Genomic DNA, 22,713 nt, shown 5'->3' with positions numbered 1-22,713 from the left:
TTCAGAAAAGCCAGTCTGCCGCCGGTGGTTCCGGGGCCGACGAGGATCGCGTGCCGGGCGCCGCCGGCGTCGACGGACGCCGCTCCAACCGAGCGTCCGCCCTTAGCCGCCGGTCTCCGCCGAATCGGGCTTAAGGGTGTTCATCCTCGGGTTCGCACGCCGCTTCGTTTCGGTGACCTGCGCGTTAGGAAGAAAGCAATACGGGGAGTAACTTCGTTTCTTTATGATATACATAATAATACCAGTAAAAATGAAAATAATAACGCTATCGATAATGAGAATAACGATAATAGTACTAATAATAATTACGTAATAGTAACGGTGAAACTTTATCGTATAATTATAATCCCACGAGGACGCCTTAGCGAGAACACGTTGACACACCGTTTATAAACGGCGCGAGCGCGCACGCGTGAAGGACACGTCGTTTACACCGAGGAGACACGCGGGAAATCGGAGTCCATTATATACGCGACGGAGACACGTACACTTGGTTTGTTACACGCATCCCTGAGAGCAGTCGATGTGACGAACACTTTGTACAGTTGAGACGGTACGTTTTTTGTCGAACGCGAGTCAAATAATTAGTTCTATAAAGGATCCAATTAACGAATTTTCATAGAGATAAGTAAATAAGTCGAATCGAGGGAAGAAGAGTGTATATTCGGCTCTGTCCTCCGCGACTACTGCTTGGGGATGTATTACACACGTACATACACGTTACACACACGCACGTATCATCACGCGAGAGATCGTTAATACGCACGGAACCGTGATTTGCCAATGAGTTAAAAATACTTTTTCTGCGGCCCAAGGTTAGTACGAATATAGAAATCTTCGAATGTACCCGAGGATCAGTATATTGCTAGGTTTAAGAGACTCTTAACGGCAGTCCAGACAAGTTTCGTAACGTTTCTACGAATCCGCATAAAAGAAAAAGACTCCAAATTCGAGAGAATCCCCAAAAAAAGCATAAATTTTGAAAGATATAAATTTCAAAGGGTATACAAATTTAAAATGTAAAAACATGAATATATAGTAGTGTGCTCAGAAACAAAAGAAACACTGATATAAAATCAAAGTTTTCAAGTGTGACTGAAATTCTCGAGAATACGTAAACTGTAATATCCTAAAGAAATTTCGGGAATTACTATAATACGCCAGTTGACATTGGTCCTTGTCCATGAAAAGAAATGCGAGAGGAGGCGCGGACAGGTCCTTTCTGTCCGTACGAAACGAAGCGACGAGGGAGGGGAGGAAAGAGAAAAAAAACCGAACGAATAGGGATAAGAGGGACGAAGCAGGGACAAGGGTTTGAAGGCTTAAAGGTAAAAACGCACAGGTTACACTCTCTCAGAATACACACGATGAACTGCCAAGGTGATTCAAATAATGCCAGTGAATTTTTCTTATCCGTATCATTAGTATGTAAAAATCGACGACTTAATAAAAAATAAAAAAAACGGGGGATTTGTATTACGATTTAAGTGGCGGTGACATAAAATATACTCTCTCGAGTAGGTCTCGCGAGAGAGAAAGAGAGAGAGAGAGAGAGAGAGAGAGAGAGAGAGAAAGATCCGAAGGACACTACGGAAGGAGTGCAAGAGTCGAGAAATCGGACGCGGAAAGAGAAAAAAAAATGCGTAGGATGGTTGTGATTGTTCGATAACTTTCGCTCTGAGAAATTTAGTTCGCGAGCTGCAATGTACTTTCTTTCACGTTTCCGCAAGTTCGAATTGTTCCGTTTTACTAAATCCGCATTCTCGTTGCGCATTCAGGCGTTAAATGCCAATTTTCCGATCCCTGTTTTACATCGGGATCATGTAAATACGAGCTTTGTATATCGAACATGCGTATTAGGATATTAAACGGCTCTATGTCTCGCGAATCGGGCGATTAGCTTTTCAAGCCGACTTTCTGAGTTTCGTAATAAATTGTGAGATCCGGACAGCTGAAAACCTCACATTTTTCTTTTTTTTAGTATGATTTGTAACTTTCGAATTTCTGAAGCAAATATATTTTCCGGATTGGATGTGTGCCGAGAAGACGGATCGTTATATCTCTTACATCGCACGTATTTTGTACATATACATAAAGATTCGCGTACGTTTTAATGTTTCACGCGCATCAATCTTTCCCCTATCTCTGTAACTATTACAGAAATCGTTATCGCAACAGCACACTGTAACTTCTTTCCGACATTTAAAAGTCGTTTCGCAGAGCAAAAGAGTTAAAAGAGCGTGGGGCTTTTTTTATTTCTCTTACATCGCAAAAGGCACGTACCTTTCAATGTCTCTCGTTCTTTGTTACCTTTAGAAAAGGCACTGCGGCGCATTTCCGCCGACACGAGATATCGGCAGTTATATTAAAATTTAATAATTATACCATGTGTAAATTAACATTGCAACACTAAGCACCTATACGATCAACGAGCGTGTTCATCACGACAGAGCTTCTTTTTCATCCGCAAAAAAAAAAAAAGAAAAAAGAGGAAACGATACCGAGAACATGACTCTTTTGAGTGCAAAAAATTAACACTTGTCACCGTTCTCTGCTAATTCACGGGCCGCTCGAGAGTGTGGTAGAAAAATCGCGGAAGCGACGGAGTCGATTAGTCACGCTAGGAAGAAGAAAAAGCAACGTGGGACGGCGACCGATAAAGAAAGGGAAGTTGCACTTGCTCACGGACAGACTCGTATAGGCGGAGACGTCGTCTCGGCGAGACATCAGGGAGACGAACTCAAGTCGTATCGTATACAAAACATTTTTTCGACCATCGGCAACTGGATACGCGACAACCAATCACGTTATCTTTTAAATACTATATTAAAGATTATTAAAGTAACGCATCGTTGTTGATCATGTTGTATCGTGGACGGGATTTAGTATAAGAATACGATTGTTTTTCTTGATCTCTATAGCGCGCGGAGGAGCGACGAGAAGGAAGGAAATAAATAACTAACCCTAATGTCGAATGCGTTAAACTCGTAAGGGAGATAGAAATTTTTAGACGAGAAATGCGATTAACCATTATGCGATTAATCATTATCGGTGTCAAATAGTTAAGGGAAAATCAAGGAGATAATTCGCTAAGATAAAATAAAATAAAAAAGAAGGAACAAAACGTATATAGTTCGAGACATCGACGTTTTAATGCCGAAACACGATTGCCCATTTATGCGATATAAAAATTAATAAACGGCTCGATTAGCCTCCAATCGACTTGGCGAGATAATGACGTTACGCCTGGTCCTAATGAACCAAATACATGCTGAACTGATCTAGTACTTTAGAACTAGAACAACAAATGCCACACATCGCGCTTTGGAAGTAGGAAGAAGGAAAAAAAAGGAGGTATTTTATATACCTGGAGGAAAATATATTTGATTATTTGATAATTTTTTTAACACATTCTCACCTTCTCACACAACTCTTTAATTTCACCTTCGAAGAATCACTTTTTTTCCGCTAGATCGTATTTTTATATATACATATTTGTAATTCCTCAGGAAAAAAACTTTACGTTCTCAAGCTTATTTTTCCCGGTGTACAAAGAAGACAGAACAAGCTTAATTGTCAAACATTATAGTTTAGATAAGGAAACGTTTGTCCTCCTACTTCCAGGCTACAAAGTGCCGTTGATTATATATTCTTTCCGAGTTAATGATGTAAAATAGCGGTTTCTTAATGCCTTTGTAATTTTTGTCATTGTAAGACCCCGTCTGACCTCGTCGTTTTTTTTTTTAATGTGCGTTTGCTGTAGTTCAAGTTGGTGGAAAGGTGTTTAGCAACGTCGTTCTTATTACGGTAAGAATGTGCCGTCTGTTTTTTTTATAGCTCGCAACTCGCCGGCACGCGTAAATAAGACCCGGTCAGTCTCGCGCGTATACTCTTTAGCGCCGAGACACGACCGTGTCTTTTGGTATACAGAATGAGAAGAGAAATGTGATTGGTCAGAGATTTCACGTTTTGCTATCTTCCGTAGACCTTTTCTTTAATTGACAAATGTTTTAAAAATTGCGCAACACGGATATTTCTAATAATCAAAAAATATTGAAAGATACTTCTTACTGAATTTTCTCAAATATATTTTCCGTAAGAATTATCGAAGAATTATCACTATTATTTCGAGTAACATTAGAGAAGAATGTAATTTCGTTGCTAGAGGCTTTCTTGAGGCCTTCGCGCTCGTTCGAATTTAACCGCGATTGTTATGCACGAACTGCAGTACGCGCATCAAATTGATTGCGATTAATTGTATCGCAAATGTAAAATTAATCTAGCGGTGTACATGGATTACGAAGTCCTAGAACATTACGGGTATCAAAAAGTCGTGTTAGCGTAACAACGCGTGATCTTAATTGTAATAGAGATTTAACGATTAGATAGAAAGAGAAATAATAAATACGTACCGCGCGGTACGCGATACTATATGACTATACTTGTTCTATAATTATACTTATAAATGTACGTTATATCACATATCGCGTATTGAAATTCACGCGTCGAAGCCAGAAAATTGCTCACTGTAATTCATCGCTGACAACTCAGCTCTTTTATTTTCTTGTAAATTAATAAGCACGCACGCGCATATTATACTATCATAAGCGATGACAAGAGCCGTTCTCTCCTTTGTTGTCGTAAGCGATGACAAGGACCATTCTTTCCTTTGCGTGGAAATAATTAGAGTTCACGACGAAAATTAATGGATAGCGGAACAACGCGAGACTTTCGGTATCGTAGAATAGGATAGTTTGCATTTAAGGAGAAAATGGTTTTAAAATTACTTGCTTTGTGTATGAAGGAATATTACAACACAAATAGACGAACGGTCATTAAGACGAAAACTTATAATCAAGTAAATCTAGCGTGCCGCGCCGAATGCTCCGAAATTTCTTTCTCGCCGTGATGCAAACTCGCCTAATTTTACGATACGTATGAAACTCCAAGCGCTTACAGTTATGCAAATATTATACCATTTAATACAGACCTCATCCCGCGATAAGGGATCGTATAAGGAGGGATATTCTTGCCGAGAGAGATTCTCAAATCTACATTTGCGTAAAAATGAATTTTTAATTCAGGCGAAATGTGACACGCACTTCACATTGAAAAGTTTCCACCTCCTTGAACTCGATATGAACGGTATCACGCAGTTAACGCAGCAAACGTACTTGAATGTGGTATAATCCGCCGTTTTCATGATTGAAAATAATTGTAATGTATAGTTATAAGTCAGAATTTATCAAGCAACAAAGAAAAAGTGAAATTAAAAAGAGCTTTTTTGAGCTGTGTTGTTTATTCTGTCAATTTCGATAAGTATAGTAAAGTACGTGAAATTATTAATTGATTTTACAAAGCAAAACTTTTCATTTTAATCGCGACGTATTTTTGTAGACAAATTTAATGTTTTTTTTTAAGTTAATATTTCAACACATTTATTCTTTTAAATTTTATTCATTAATTTTTATTTAAAGAAGAGAGAATTATTAGACAAGATCTTTAATTTTTTTTTCCACGGAAAAGTATAATGTGTTATAAAACATTTTTGATTATTTGATGATGGATTTGAATCAGGATTTTTTGATTATTTTTAAATAGCATAAATTTGCATAAAATACGCATGAAATCCAAGCTCTTTGTGAATTTTAAAGAATTCACTTTTTTTGACTTATAACTGTTTTCCATTACATTAATTTGTGAAAATTAGATGAGAGCGGCGGCAGACAATGAAATTTCCGTACAAATTGAACAATTTAAGCGAATGACCGAATATGAAGGGGAAAAAAGAGAGAAAGTGAGAGAAGGAGGTAAGATAAGCGGCATTAACGTGACTTGCGCCTTTAAAATCGACAACTCAGCTTAATATGCGCGGGGCTGTTATATAAACTTGTAATCTTGTAATAAAAAAAAAAGAGGGAATAATAATGATAACGTTAGTGATAACGATTAACGATAACGGTAAATAATAATATTACTATTACTATTAATAATAACAATAATAATATTAAAAAAACGTATTAGCTACGAGACTCTTTGCCTGTGTACGAAATGTTGAAAAATCTCCTTTCTACGACGTTGATATACGATTAAGTCGACTTCCGATCGCGAATCGAATCGTTCCCAAATTAAGGAGTAGTTGTGGCGGACAGAGAGGAAGGGAGGAGAAAAATAAATATACGAGTTAACTAAACGAAGGTTGATAGGCTTATAGGATATCGTAGTGGCGCAGATGTACAGGGTGAAGAAAAGAAAAAAATTTGTGGCAGAGCGAGATGAGGGATCTTTCGAACGTTTCGTCCGTCAATCAAGTCAAGCAAGAGAGAACTGGGGAAACAAGGTGATCGAAAGCAGATATCGCGGAATATCATTAGGACGCTACTACCAATTTGAAATCGATAAATCCGATCCCCGAAATTCGACGGTGAGTCTCGTTTCATCGCGCCGAGCGCAACAACTTCCGTCGTGGCGTTGGAAATTAACCCGTTATACCCTGAAAATAAAAAGAACGTAAATTTTTCATCAGTTGTGTGTAAAAAGAAAGAAACACTCCTTAAGTAAAGTAAACTCTCTCTCGTATTTCGCTATACACAATACGGGGCTATAACGAGTTAAGCCGTGTGCGAGTTTCATTAGCACTTCTAGCCTGTTTCACTCGACTGTTTAATTACTCGATCGTTTTAAGCGACTTTACCTAAGGACTTACCGATAGAAAATAATTACGATTGCTCATCGATTATATGCCTGTCGTTTAAGTGTCAAGACAATCTCCCGATGACTCTAAGCGGCTGACGACGAAAATACTTCTTGATATATGTAATACTACCTCTAATTAAACGCGCGAGAGAAAGAGGGAGGGAGGGAGAGAGAGAGAGAGAGAGAGAGAGAGAGAATCGACGGCCACTCTCTGTTCGTCGGGTGTAACTTTTATCGTAAGGTCTATTATACTATAGCATGCCAAAGTCTTCCGCCATTAGTCGCCTAGTGTAGCTGACGAGTTGCATCCCGGTTGCAACAAAGTTCTCGCGAGAGACCGTCGCTGTAAAGATGTCGTGTCTCGAGGCGCGCGAGAAACCGGATCCCGTTTGCACCAATATCGCTCAAGGGGAGTATGATCGTATGCTTCGACGAAAGTCGTCGCTTAACTGCTCGCGGCTGTTCGGCGTTAGTAGCTCGCTGTGATGTAAGTAGTTGAAGCTCTAGACGACTGCAAACTCGTAGATCTAGCACTGAAACTAGCCGCACGACGGAAAGCAAAAGGCGAAATGGGACGAGATCATTGCAGAGACTTACTCGTGCAAATAATTCTCCCACCGAGAGGCAAGGGGAGGGAGAATCGATATCGTATAATTTTGTCTGCAAATCAAAACGCACGTTACACTTGCGTTCGTGCGTTTCGCGTGAATTTGCAGAAATTGTGATCGAGTATAGCTGAGAATTTAACAAAATGGGGAATTTGATCGGAATGAAAATCGCGACACTTAAAAGTCAACGTATAAAATTACTGACTCGCTTATGTAATGTATGTTGATCCGCGTAATCGGGGGCGCGATTTCGCGATCGGCATATTTTACGATTTACTCGATCCAATCGATCGACCCGCGTGAGCGGTGCGTTTCTCGAACGCGTCAATTTGTGTGCTGACTTTTTGCGGAGACAGTGTGAATTTTTCATAATAAATTATTCACACGCACGACGCGCTTTCGATGGAGGGGCGAGTTGGTGAGGTTGACACTAGCGCGGGAGAATGATCGTCACGTGATCTTCGTTACATCACAGTCAGAGTGCAGGGACCCGATGCGCCGAAGAGAAAATAGTGGCAATTTACGCTTTTCAACTTTTTAAATAACACACACGTCTGACTTTTCGAAGAGGGCCCGGCTTCGGATCGGCGGAGACGTTCGGAAGATCGACGGAGGATCCCCTTTGCCCGTTTCTTATTAGACTCGCTCTTTATACATACATGTATATAGCAACAGTATATACATGTATTATATATTATATTATACATAACGCGACAGAGAGGTTTAATTATATCGACGACACGTATAGCGTGTAAATCGTTGCTCGCGCTCAGCCCCGTTGTTAAATTAAGCGAAACGAGATATATCGCGTCCGCGTAGGATATCGCTGCTCGTTACACGAATCGCGTCGTTATGCTTATCGATCACTGCATTGAATTCTTAAAGTAAATTTCTATGCATAGAGAAAAAAAGAGAGAGAGAGAGATGCGATTCTGGCAGGGACCGAGAAACGCAACGATTGCCTTAAAAAAAGAGCTACGCGTTATTATAAAAATATGTTATCCCCCTCCCCCTCCGCATTGTCAAAAAAAAAATATTGTACGCGAATCTCACGGGAATAGTACAAACACTATTGCAAGCGAGCGGATTTTGGATCGGATGGGAATACAATAGTTAGACTAATAGCCGGCACAAAGGGCATTCTTTCGATATTCTTCCGATTGGAAAGCCCGTGCATCCAATCTCTCGGGTTAGATCGCTCTTGATGGAACAATCGCGTGTGGATATATATATATATATGTATATATGTATATGACGCGATTTCGCGATAAAACTACGCCCATCGTATTTACGGCTCGTCAGAGGCCATCGCGGCGGAATAGCCGTGAGAGCAAAACGACGCTTTTCGTGCCGCAGCTCGCGCGCGGCCACACAGCTATACGCGGATCTCGAGTGTATCACGTTATCGAATCATCGAATCGTTTCGCCGGCGCGGCTCGGGGATAAGGTTTGCGTGTAAATTCCACACTGTGCCATTGTTTGTAAAGCATCACCCAAAATGATCAATCAACCCGGGTTGACCGGACGATTATAACGCGGACAGGCGAAATGCGGGAGAACCAGGTGTAGAAAAAAAAATCGGAGATTAAATTAAGGTATCGCTCGCGTGCGCGCGCGTATCTCTTTTTACAACGGCGGCGAATTAATTAATTAGACTAACTGATTAGGTGATGCGTAAGTTCAAGTGCCAAATTTTTAGCTAATCCTTAAAAGCGTATAAACGGGCGCGCTGTACGAGCGAGCGCGTACGCGAATAGGGCTGAAATATAGGAGTGTATAAATTAACGTGCGGGAGGTCAACGCGGAATAACACGTAAAATTCGATTACGAATTAATTCGTTACGAGGCTCCGAGGAGACCCCGCGAATTGTTGTAGATTTTAGAGGGAGGTCCTGTCGATTTGTTTTTTCGCCGTTTTAATTTACCAAATCGTGTCCTGCAAGAAAATAACGAAGATGACCTTCGTTACTCTTTGCCGATAAGTTCCTCGAAATAAGGAGATAGATACGATATCAAAAGTAAAAAAAAAAACAAATAATTTGTTAATGTCCGACAAGGTGTTAGATATATAATAACATCGATTTAATAAAGAGCAACCTAAAACAGATAACGTTTGCAAACAAAAGTACAATTTTTTTCTTTAATAGAGCTTTAAATTTGTTTTCTTTAATCGCCGTATGTTCTCAAATGTAGAATGCAATATGCGAATTTACTGCGCGAAATCGCCGACAAGAGAAGAGATCAAAATCCTGAGTTCGAGTTGTGCATGTATTACATATTTTGCGTGAAAATTCCATAATAAACGCGACGAGCAAGAAAAATATACATACAAAAAAGAGAACAGAAATAAGACAAAAAAGAAAACGCGTCACAGCCAACTAAATTTAAAAATGAATTTTTACAAAGGCAAAAATGCACACACAGTTATTTCCGGTAGGCAATACTCGTTTCCTTTCATTTTCGAATCCTCGCTCAGCTAACTCATCGTGCGCGATTTCACCGGAAGCTGCGTTGTCCTATCAAAAACGAGAAGGAACGATTTAAAAAAAAAAAGAAGAAACAAAGGAAACGAGAATTCGCGCTGGGTGATTAGCGAAACGGCGAGGGAGAAGTATAATTTCTAAATTACCGCAAAAAAATAATAAATAATAATAAAAACAAATAAATAAATAAATAAAAGCGAAACTATTAAGCACATGTACCACTAAACATAAACTATATATATTTAAACTATTGAATGCTAAAGTCATATTCGTAATAATGAATAAAAGAAAATGGTTAATAATCGATTAACAGAATATTAAAGCTAGTCTGTAATCAATAGCGACGTAGTTATACTCTGACAGTAATTATAGGGGTGATTCAAAGGTAGTCTATTAGCAGTTAGGGTCGAACTTTATCGAGATCACTTTCTCTCTAAACTAACAATGGAAAAAAAAAGATGAAGTTACAACTTAATTATCTCTCGATGCTAACTTATTGAATTTAAAGAACGTTAAAAAGCCGCTCTGATGCGATTTCAAAAGAAAAAAAAAAACCGAAACCTCTATGTAGAGCGCGATCTAATTCTCTTCATTACCTCTCTATATCTTTATTCCTTATGTACTTAAAAAAAAAAGAAGAACGAAATCGCCTCGTATTATCCATCGTTACAATTAAAGATCGACAAACTTAAGATGCGCGTTATCGATCGTCAATCGAGAGATGCGAGGAGGGAGAGAAGAGCGAGGATAACAAAGTGGAAAAATGTTACTGTTTCCGTAGAAACCCTGGTGGGACGATGCAATTGAACTGAACTCACCCGATCTCACACTTGACTTTTAATTATTGCCTCCGATAACAGCCTGGTCCGATAATAGTAAATCCATACCGCGGAGGAGATATAAGAGAGCGTGAATAAAAATTTGTTATATTTCTACGCTGGGCTCCTTTTCGAGGCAACGTTGATCGATATGAGAATCCCTGTTAACTGGTGAGCACTGTAATCGCCGCATTGTAATATTATTAACATTATTACGTTATTATGAAATTGTTGAAATAAATGAAATGAAAATAAACGTCTTCCATTTCCCCCTCTCCCTCCCCTCTTTTCCTTCGATTGCTTGAGTTGTTGCAACAGGTTTTCTGTATCGGCTCGATTTGAGAAAAAGAAAAACGCTATGCTCGATGCTTCAATGTTTGCTTTCAATTGCGACACAGAGTTGCAATTCGGTACATTTAATGCTGCGAAACGCGAAACCATGAGATCATCAGTCGAGACACATAATAAACGTGAAGGTACATAAAATTCCATGAGTTTTATTGATGCATTATTTCATTATAAAAAGGACTACTTAACTTTTATGTTAAATTTCTCTTTTTACCTACCAACATACAGTAATGCACGAATATATAATCACTATGTTATTTATCATGCATATAATAAAGTACAAACTTTTCGATTCAACAATTTTCGGTTCTTTGTTTTTCATGCGCAAAAGTAAAACTATGGTACATATACGCTGATACGATCGTCTTCCTTTCCGCAGTCAGTATAGATAAAGGACATCATATGCACAGGCTCGAATCTCGTCCATCGTTATTTTGTTCTGCGGTAAATCGCGCCGAATAAATTACACGAAACACTATATTGACACGCGAGGGATGGAACAAAACGGAATATGCCAGTATATGTGCTTGGTTTCTAAATTTTAATTATTGTATTTCTTTCCAGGAAGACACGGCATACGTTATCAATAAGTAACGGCAATATATAACAACGAAACACTATAACGTCGATAAATCTGGATGTACATAAACTTTCCTTTAATAAACTACGTTGCAACGTAAACTTATTTTAAATACAGAATTTGCAATCGAAATAAAATTTCCAAGTAAATGTTATCGATTGCCAAGTTAATGGATTCGATTTACAGAAAACGAGAAGAATCTACATATAAAATTTCATTTAAAATATAGTAAACCTCGTATTCCACACATTCAAATTTGCTAAGATTGACGCAAGTAATTATAAAGAGGACATCTTGCCATATTTTAAGGTTCCGCGTCTTCTTATCCTGTCGTTATCAAGCGTCTTCAAGTAAGTCTAAAATTATTTTACTTTTTACTTCAATAAACACAACGATCGGCTTATGTAACAACAGATTTAGATGCGTTTGAAGAAACTGTCGCAGCAACCGTGACATTATAACACTAACTTTGTCAAACGGGATAACTGCTAATGCACGCAATGATGCCGCTTGGTACATTAAAAAATTTTGCGAGACTGCAGGTCAACTAACAATTCGACATAAACCGAATAAATCGTTCACTTTTGGCGAACTGTAAAAACAAAAAAAGGCCCTATAGTAGCAATTTGTCGCAAGACTGCTGTAAACTCTGAGAAAGCAGAATAACATTCTGCGCTGGCAGAATATGTCAAATATCTACTGCAAGAATTGTATTATTCTTTCGCCAGAATCTATTAAAAGAATTTTATATCGGTCTGCTGACGGACTGTTATTAACAGATTGTTTGCAGACTGCACACAGTTACGGGAAGAATCTGCTTCAAGATAGCTCGATTTCTGTAGCAAGTATCTGCAAACAATTTATTTGCATGTACAGTGCGCAAATCTTGCAGCAGATTGCTAAATTCTGATGCAATTAGTTGCACGCAGATTTTGCTTTGCAGAAAACAGCAGAAATGCTACTAGGGGGAATTTATAAATACTATAAACTTCTATAAGGTATTAATATGCCAAGAGGTACTGCAAGAAATTGCAGCTGCATAAAATTATTAAGAAGTATGGGACATAATATTTTCTTCGATTGTTTTACTGCTCGTAACAAAATCCTCGATATCCAACAGTCGACTGCAACCTTCTTCCGGACTGAACGTTCTTTATTAACGAAAACTTGACCGTTTAACAGTCTCTCTGTACAATGTATACGATAAGCACGGCTACGGTTCTATTACACGCACGGCATTCTTAGGGCAAAGAATCGTGCTTCCTAATATGCGTTAATGCGTATAATTATTGGCTCAATAGATTGGCTCATAATCTCATCCCGCATTTAATTAATCATGTAGCTATTTGTTTTTAATTTATTTAATTACTTATTACTCATTAAAACAACTCTTTTTTTATAAATTGTATCTGAGTCAAAGATGTTTATCAATCTTGTGTATCTTGTTAATCTTGTTAGAAAAAAAATTAATGGCAAAAAAGTACAATCAAAGAGACGTAAATTATGTTTACATGTTTTAAATAATGTATTAAGCAATATTCAGTACTGTTTATACACATACAGAATATTTTCGTGTAAATGCGCGATATGAGAGCATGAGCTATTTATTTACTTATTTTTTAAGAAGACCAATTACAAGTCAAGAGGCAATTTTTGTTTACGGTCAGTAAGGATACGGTCAATTTTCTTTTGCTGATTAGACTTTTGTGTGTATTTCAAAAATTATTTTTGTATTAAGGATGCCTTGATTTGCATTGGCCTTCCGCGAGTCTTCCGGAGATCATCGATTAGATACGAGCGCATCTCCTTCGTAATGAAATTAATTTACAACGTCTCGTGCTCGCGTAAAATTCGTTACTACGAGCTCATTCGTATGTTTAACGAACGTGTCAAGATCGTGTCGCGCGATTCTATCAATATTTACGATCAATGCCACGACACGAGTATCAAACGCGAAATCGACTAAATTACGACTTGCACGATTATTATCAAAATTATTTCAAACTTATATCTAAAAACATTATCGCGAATTGAGCATCCGCGTGTGGATGCGCGTCGCGCGTCGTAAAGAACGTGTTTCGATTCTTATTTTATGCGGAGATTTGTAACTTTGATATCGAGAATTTGATCGATTTGGTTGGAAGCTGATCGTTAAAATTATGATCGAGAGATTAAATATGGGGGGGGGGGACTGTCTTTCTTCCACACGTTTAACACTAACGTATATAGACGTATATAGGCACGCCAAACGCGCGTACATGGCGTGTAGTAACGTAAACGCGAAAAGAAGGGGAAAACTATTTTAATTACCTTAATAAATTGCGATGAAATTATGGTCCTAGAAAAATACGCGATGGTTTTACATAATTTTTAATGTTAAACGTGAACTCCTGTAACTTTGAGTTACTTTATGATAAATAATATTACTCGTTTTATATACTTTCCTAACTTACCAGACTATTGGATTATTTGTATTTCTAATTAAGAGATATCGATAAGTTGACTAAACAGGTTTGTGCGTACCATCGTTACATTAATATATTACAGTAATTTTGTCAAATTACCATCAACTAATTCCGTTTTTTTTTTCTAGATACGATATATAATGCTACACAAGCGGACTTCATCGTTTAACATTAAGTGTGTTACGTGGTAACTACACGTTTAAAGGAGCAATCATGGTATTTCCAATACTCATAATTACTGTACAAAATGTCATTAATAGTGAAACAGTGCGTTTCGAGTCGGAAATCAATTAAGTCAAATTCTTTCTTTCTCGCAAAAATTTACCCAGTTATATTTTATCGCGTAATTTAAAATTCTTTGCAATATGATATTTATCTGAGTAAACTCTCCAAATTTTAAGCAAGTTTTCTAATTAAAAAAACTGTAAATAATTAAATAGAAATGCCATTGCTAACAAAATATGATCTTGTAAAAATTACAAAGTTGACAAGTAATCAGTTATACAGTTAGTAGTACGACTTCTCGTGTTTGCAAAACTTTGGAAATACCTTATTTCTTCGGTAAAATGAAGAATGAGAACCATTCGATAGTCGTTTCGTTAATCCTTCGTCTAAGCGTGTTGCAATGGAGCTACCGGAAGTTAATGGCATCGGGGAAGACAATAATCGCAGAGGCAGCCATGATTAACACTAGTGGAATTATTATCTACTCGTACATAATGTATGCCATTTCGATCGCTCGAGTTTCGTCATTGGGAGAGCTGCGACAAGTCTGCAATGGATATTGCAATCGTACAATTGCACAAAATCGAAATACGTATGGGCACAGTGGCGGAAGATTGTATCCAGACGTTTCGTCAAATAAATTTGTACTTCGCTTCGGGATTTCATAAAAATCTGTAGGTATAAAAAATAATTGCTTGTCAAACAGTCGCTTGGGGTTGTAAACGTTTCACGCTTACAATTGAAATGACGAAATTATTCGTTATTCTGCGGCGAATATTGTGAAGTCGAAGGAGACGAAATGAGAACGGTCGTAACGAGATGGCATATTTATTTGTGATTGCGCTTCGTTGGGGCAAGTCGGATTATTTTCCGCGATAAATCTCTATGATACGATCCTGGTCCACATACTCGAAAATATGAGGCGCGTCCATTAGGATCCCGACGGTACCCGCGGTCGTCACTATAAAGAATATATAAAGTTGCAGTCGATCGATCACCATTGCGACGTATTTCCAATCCTCCCTTGTCTGGAAGAGAGTATTTAGCGGTTATACAGGATGTCACAATAACTATTTCCACTTAAATATCTTCGAATTTATAAGGTTCGGAGGAAAATTTATGTAACCAACTTGCACGGTACGAAGGGGACTATCATATGGCAATAATAATTTTTGCTCAGGTAGAGGATTCGGAGATTTTAAGGTCAACTTTACTTTTTAAATCAAATTATATGAATTTTTTTAATAATATGATTCCTCTAATTATTCTTATAAAATTATCTGTACAATTAATTGTATCTTAATACTTTTATATGCAGAATAGTTAGAGGTCTGTGCAATAATTAGTAATTAATAGTTGGTTAATTTTAAATATAAATTTTCCTCTGAACCTCACAGATTCAAAGATATTTAAGTGGAAATAATTATTGTGACACCCTGCATATATAGTTCATAAAAGTGTATCATTTATATATAAATATAGTCCACAAAAGTGTATCACTTGCGTGAAAGGAAATTGCGAGAGTCATCACCTGTATGTACAAGTCCTCGTTCCTGAGATGCTCCGCTATGAACTCCACGGCCTCGGTGGCCTTGCTGGCTTCCGGGCTGAGCAGGACCGAATCCGAACTCTCGGATCCTCTCCTATCGCCCATACCCTCCCCTGCTCCAGCACCACTGGAGCTGCTCGTGGTGTGATGAACCTTACGATTAATCTTGCAATTTGGATGATGAAGATCGGACAGCTCCATCACCTCCATCTTCGATTTCGCCAGGGAGGCTGGCAGATGCTTTGGCACCTCGGTCGGACTTCCCGAGTATGTGGAAGCTGGCAGTGTTACGTTTGGTATTTCCATCATCCATCTGACGATGTGATAAAACCGTTTATTCAATTAGTGTTTGAAATAAATTGAAAATTCTTACAATGATTCGGTATATTTAATTGATTAAAATTTATATTAAATATGTTTATACAGGTAATCTTTATGTCCAATTAAATTGATGTCAATTTATTGCTATTTTGCATTTTCAGTTGGTATACATTTTTTTATTATTGCATGCATTACAATTATTCCGATTAATAATGTCTCTCGAAAAGAAAATTCGTACCTCAATCGTGTCTTCTTTGGTCGTTTCATTAACAAGATCGCTGGCAGATATTTAAGGAAGATCTTGCGTATGAGCTGAGGCATCCTGTGAGTCCTCGGCCCGCGGAAGTTCCAATTGATGATGATCACAGTCACGAGGATACTGACAGTATTCATGATGAAGGTGAAGAGCAGATATTTAGCTATCAATGGCAGCACCAGCGAGGTCGGTGGCAAGATCTTGCTGACTAACAGGAGGAACACGACCAGTGATAGAAGAATGCTAATGCCCAGAGTGACTTTCTCACCGGCCTCCGCCGGAAGGTAGAAAACGAGCACGCAGAGGAAAGAGATCAGAACTGTCGGCAGTATCAAGTTCACCGTGTAGAAGAGGGTCTTCCTGTAGAAGCAATACAAACGTTTATATACGCTCAGTAGTGTAGAATTATTATGTAATTAAAGTACCGCATTATAATTATATAGAATACTAATTACAGAGCAATTAATAAATCGAAGGCGAGATTGGCAAAGATTGGATGTAAACAACGCACCTGCGGATAATTATGTAGAAAGTGATGTCCGTCTCGGTGGGGAAATCACCCTTGTAAATGTTGAGATACGCCGGCACGCTGATGATGTCCCATGTGCCGCTCTTCCAATAGTCAGACAGATCGACGAAGTTCTTGTCGTTGTAGAGCGAAAGAGAGACCTGGTCGCCGTTGAAGGTCCACGAGCCGAACTTCATGATGCATGTTTGCTGATCGAAGGGGAAATACGTTACGTCGATCGTGCATGAACTCTGATAAATTGCTGGCGGCACCCAGAGCACCTCGCCGTTCGGGTATATCAGCACGTTGCTCTTGTAACGAACCTCATAGTTGCCGTCAGCGCTATAAACAAAGAAAATACAATTGTTACAGATATAATTATTGAAAACGTAAATGCACAAATTTATATGACTAATTAAAAAAAATATATAATTTTTAATTAGTTAAAGAAAGGCACTAAGAGTCAATACGCAGAACTCGTTGCGTTAAAATTTCTCATAAAATTATAGGTATTCAGTAAATTCAGGTTACATACATAACGGAACATCGTGACAATTAGGAACGGAATATTTGTAATTATGGCGTAACTTTTTCCACTGTATTCATCGCTGAAGAAGGTCTGAAGTAGACTGAAACGTACGACAGATGTGCAAGAAGATGTAACCTAATTTACTGAGTGTAATTTTATGAGAAATTTTAACGCAACGAGTTCTGCGTATTGACTCTTAGAGTGCCTTTCTTTAATTGTTTTAATTAAAGAGTTTTATATAATATGCTTTATTTAAAATTTTTAATGTTTAAAATTTTTGACACGTCTTTAATTGAAAAATTGAAAAATACATTGTATACTCACTCGCGACTAAAACAAGTGGATTATTTTAAAACAGTTTTAAAATAATCTACTTTAAATGCTAATATTAACATACGTAATATATATCTCAATTTTTATAAAAGTAGATTTATTATATTGATATTTAAAAAGTGACACAAATGCGATTAAATGATTTATGTACAATTAATAAATTTTCTTACAAGGGAACCTCGCGAAGTGAGAAATTCTGATTTTAACGAAATTGGTACACTTTGAGATCGCATAAATAGATGAATTTAGAAATTATCAGTTGGTGCTAAAAACGGTTTAAAGGGATAAAATCACCCCTTATATGTAAATTAATTTTTTCTTTTTTTTTTGTTATTTCAAAAACTATTCAAGATATCAAAAAATGTTTTATATAAAAGTTTTACAGTACAATTACCTCTATTCATTTTTGTTAATAATATTTTTAGAATAATTATATTTAACAAATTTTTGAAAATAATTATTTTTTTTTAATTCTATTAACGTAAAGGAATAGATAATTTTACTGTAAAACTTTTGCATAAAACATTTTTTGATATCTTAAATAATTTTCGAGATATATATAACGAATAAAATAATAATTTACATTTAAAGAGTAGTTTCATTCCTTTAAACCGTTTTTTAGCATCAACTGATAATTTCAAAATTCATCTATTTATGTGACCTCAAAGTGTATCAAGTTTCATTAAAATCAGTATTTCGCGAGATTCCCTTGTTAGTCGAGTAAAATGTGCAAATAATTTTTCTGACATTCATACTTATTAAACAAGACTATATCCGGTTTCCACACTTTGTCGGGTGGTAATCTGAGGACACCGATACCGCCGTAATCTGCTTCGTCCCATTGCAACTGATAGTCACTCCATACGAATCTCAACCATACGTTCGATTTCATAATCTGATTCTTTTCGTTCTGAAAAAATTTAAAGACTTTTACGCGACTGGAAAAAAGTTTTGTTTACACGTTCGGCTATATAATTTAAACATGCAATTTCCAACGTCGTCTGGCTAATTCGCGCGAACGTGAAACTATATGTGCGATACGAAAATCTCACCACATTGATCAGTTGCACGAAGGCGAGGCCAAACCTCACGTGCACTTTCTCCGTCATATTTTGCACTGGTCGGATGAGCTTATTGTATCCTCTGAACAAGTCTCGTACCAGTCTCTCCTCATCCTCGGAGCACAGACCTGCAAGTAAGGCGGATCAACGGTGGATTAACGGAAACGTCCGATCGGCGGGATCCTGCAGAATCGCGCGTGAGATAAATCGCGCGACTTATAGAGGAAAAAACTCGCACGCCGCGTCGACCCGTCGTCACGCACTCCACTTTTCATTCGCTCGCTTTCTCTCGGATGTCAAACAAAAAAAAATATAATACTGGTCACTCCTATACGTTCCGAATCGCCTCGCATGGCGCGCGAGTTTTTCCAAGCTACGTCTCGTTGCTCCGGAAACGGGCCTTACCGACGCACAGAATCGCCGAGATCAGGAATAGCCGCACGAGACGCAGGCAAAAATACATTTTGGGCGGGTTCGTTGTGGGGTTGGTTATGGTCCCACCCGAACGCTCGAGCGCGCCGCGAGCACAGCCGCCGCCACCACCGCCGTACCTCCACCGCCACCACCACCACCGCGGATCAATATAGAAGCGCAGACGCTGGCGAATAATTGCATTTCCTTCCTTGCAACCCGACACACCGAACCCACCCTTGCCGTGCAATTGCGATCCTCGTCATCGTACACCACTCACAACTTCCAAAGATCCGCGTTGTCGAAGATTTCACATCGCCGTTGAAATTGCCGTATATACGATCACTCAGCGCGAAGGGATGTTGCCAGGAGGGAACGCGAAGGAACACCACCGGGCGTAGCGAGATTTTTAACGCGTCAGAGTGAACTGAGCCACCCCTCGAGGGGTTGGCAGCTGTAGGGGATGGTCGGCCGTTCTTGCAACGTATGCGCTGCTTTACCGAGGGATTCTGGACAAGTCGTGGAGAGTAGAGTTGTGTAGAAAGGGATCGATGAATCCAACTGATACTTTGGACTCTACTATAACAAAGTTTTAAGAAAACTCTCCCTCTCTCTCTCTCTCTCTTTCTCTCTCTTTCAAAGAAATGATTAATTTCAAAATATCACAAGAGACGAAAAATGTCGTTTTTAAAATACTTTAAATTTATTTAAAAAAAGACAAAAAATGGAATAATTAATGTCAAGTTAAATCCGTTTACAATAGATTTAATAATTTTATTATCACATTAATGACGCAAATATGTATATTTCAGTATTGTTCTTATTAAGTGAAAAATTTGTGCTAACAAAAACGCATTACTGATGCATTACTGTTTTAACTCGTGTATAATTAATGCATTAATGCATGTATTAATACATTATCGGTAATTTATATGTTTTCTACATTATGACAAAGATTTAATTTTATATAAAATGAATGCCATATATATGCATTTCTTTTGTGAAATGTTCTTTGGGATAATTGTTAAAATTTTCAATATATTCTGCAGTGTCGCGCGCGTATAAACCTTTGGCCACGTACTTTGGAGCTTGTTTAGGGGAAGCTATGCCGTAGCTGCAATTATGGATTACCTCGTTTCCAAACTTCTCGGTGACGTGTAGGCCGCGCAGCAGCGAAACGGCAATATTACGCACAAGTTCGAAATTGTTTGGAAAACACGTGCCTATTCGAGAAAGTTTCCTCACGCATTATCCCTCGTTATTATGCTAACGTGAATGCACGACGCGATATCCGGTCCATATAACGAACGTGTATATATATATATATATATATATATATATATATATAAAATTATGTATTACCGTGAAATATAATATTATCCGTGTTTTTTCTTCCCACGTAAGAAATTTAGAGGTCCCGTGCCGCGACGGCTTTTGCCAGCGAGTTTTTCAAATTGAATTTTAAATTCATCGTCATTTACATTTCTATTAGCTCGTTACCCATGCATTACCTTTTCATAGAACGCGATAATCGGATGGAGCCTGACGCGGAGGCCACAGCGGTGCAGTGATTTTATAATGACATAATCAGAAAGATTTTGGGTAAACGTTTTTAAAATAATTTACCGACGATTTTCCGTCGATTTTATTATAAAAAAAATTCTGTGCACGCCGATCTTTGCAATTTACTTTTTTTTATCACTTAGAACTTATTTTTGTAAATATTTTGCAATATTCTCTGCTTACTTCTGTTATGTTTCATCTTTGTGGCAACGCGGACAATTTGCAAATTATAATTAATACTAATTGCAACAGCTTCAACCGCTGGCGATAATTGTTCACTGTCCAGTATCGGGTAAATATCTTTGCAAGTCGCGCCAGTACTGGTTACCTGCAACAATGCGCCAAGGCTGAGTTTGACCATTGGGGTGTAACATCGCGCTGTGGTAAACGCTGCTATTGGCACAACATTGGCAACAACATATGGAACCGATTGATACGACATTGCTGTACAGTTGAACTAGTACTTTGAAGACGTTTGCTGTTGCTGGAATATTGTGAATCGATATGTGGCAAGGAAAAATATACTGTTTCTTTTAAGATTCTGGCACAGCACATTAGATTGTAATATCACAAAACTTGCAAGTAATTTCTTTGCGTAATTTTTGTCAAAATGTTATTGTTATATACTAATTATTTTTGGTAATTACTTTAAATGTTGCAGCTTCGAGTTACTGAAATTAACAGTGGAACACCACAGTGGATGAGTCCTGATTATATTATAAGTTAGCGACGGGATATATTATTGTTTCGACATATTGCGCACACGGATCTATTATGTTCGCACGGAAAGAACGATTTTGCTGGAAGATCTAAAAATTTTGCTAAACACAGATCTGAAAATAATTATTGTTGAATCATCAAAATAATTTTATTAGAAAGTAAAAAATGATAAGCATTTTTAACTTTCCAACAAAATTATTTTGATAATCTAGCAATCAGTTTGACTTTCCAATAAAATTATTTTGATTGTATAACAAAAATTATTTTCAGACCTGAATCCAGCAAAATCGTTCTTTCCGTGCGGTCATTACTGTTGAGCCAACATCGCGGACTCGTTCGGCAATGCAGTTTCTCGATGCGATTTTTATGACGCGAAGAACGGCACCGTAAAAATCCCGTATTGAGTGCGTTATACCCGGCAACTGCAGACGGATTTAACGGGCGTCGTCGTTACGAATCGTATACGTCAGGAGCAATCAACGGCGGCTCAGTTGACCAGGAACAATGACTCCGGAACCTCCAAATAGACGAAATCAGGTAATAACGATGCGCTCGGTAAAATAACGGCGAGCGAAATCCGCTGATGTACCGCCACCTCGCGCAGGAAACAAAGCCGTCGGGCTGCCGTGCGTCGAATCGAGGGTGGAAGGGGGTGAAAGGATGGCAGGGGGAGCCGCATGCATGGCGCGCCGGTCCACCGCAAAGCTACACGCGCTCACGCGACCGTGCGTATACGTATGCATCGGTATACGCGTTATTGTTTGATCAAGCGAGGCCGACGCCCGCGTGCAACTGCATCGGAGTAGAGTATGTATGACGGAGCGCACAACTTGGCCCGAACTCACTGCACTGCAACGAAACTGCGGTGTTTCGCCCTTTTTTTTTGTTTTGTTTTGTTTTAGGAAAATATTTGCAGTCGCGCGGCGAGCGCACGGTATACGCTTTTCCGCGCGCTCGCGCGCGGAGAACTCTTCAAAGACTAAACTGCAGTTCGCGTTCAGAACGCGGTGCGACGAATTTCGAAAACTCGATGTGTGACCCCTCCAACAGGAGTTGGAATTATTTGCTTTATTTTGTACGGGTGTATTGTTAACGCTCCGTCGCAGGATTTGTTTTGCCCGACGCGAATAGCGGTTCTCGCGAAAAAAAAAGCGAAAAAGAAATTATAAAAACGTAAATAACGAATGTAAATTTAAATATGTAACTCGTGCATCGTAATTCGCGCGAAATATTATATTG

The 22,713-nt window shown here is 38.3% G+C and overlaps 1 protein-coding gene across 1 annotated transcript; it reads right to left on the bottom strand.

The window, feature by feature from the left end:
* Positions 1 to 11,082: 11,082 nt before the first annotated feature.
* LOC105457023 (acetylcholine receptor subunit beta-like 1) lies at positions 11,083 to 19,304 on the bottom strand. Its single transcript, XM_011701429.1, has 7 exons — positions 19,186 to 19,304; positions 18,772 to 18,908; positions 18,475 to 18,629; positions 16,861 to 17,199; positions 16,332 to 16,709; positions 15,755 to 16,085; positions 11,083 to 15,251 (listed from the first exon to the last, which is right to left on the bottom strand). Exons 1-7 carry the CDS (start codon positions 19,241 to 19,243, stop codon positions 15,087 to 15,089), a joined length of 1,563 nt encoding a protein of 520 aa, XP_011699731.1. The 5' UTR covers positions 19,244 to 19,304; the 3' UTR covers positions 11,083 to 15,086.
* Between the last annotated feature and the right edge of the window lie 3,409 nt (positions 19,305 to 22,713).

Source organism: Wasmannia auropunctata, unplaced genomic scaffold (genome assembly GCF_000956235.1).
Source record: "Wasmannia auropunctata unplaced genomic scaffold, wasmannia.A_1.0 LD335402.1, whole genome shotgun sequence".
Classification (NCBI taxonomy): Eukaryota; Metazoa; Arthropoda; class Insecta; order Hymenoptera; family Formicidae; genus Wasmannia; species Wasmannia auropunctata.
This window is presented reverse-complemented; position numbering and strand designations above follow the sequence as displayed.

What these genes read in the sequence shown, in the direction of transcription:
- LOC105457023 (XM_011701429.1), bottom strand. Translation starts at nt 19,243, where the DNA reads ATGTATTTTTGCCTGCGTCTCGTGCGGCTATTCCTGATCTCGGCGATT. An exon ending in TCGTGCAACTGATCAATGTG is followed by an intron (nt 18,630 to 18,771) that starts GTGAGATTTTCG and finishes AAATTTTTTCAG; the next exon opens with AACGAAAAGAATCAGATTAT. An exon ending in CCAAAGAAGACACGATTGAG is followed by an intron (nt 16,086 to 16,331) that starts GTACGAATTTTC and finishes TCACATCGTCAG; the next exon opens with ATGGATGATGGAAATACCAA.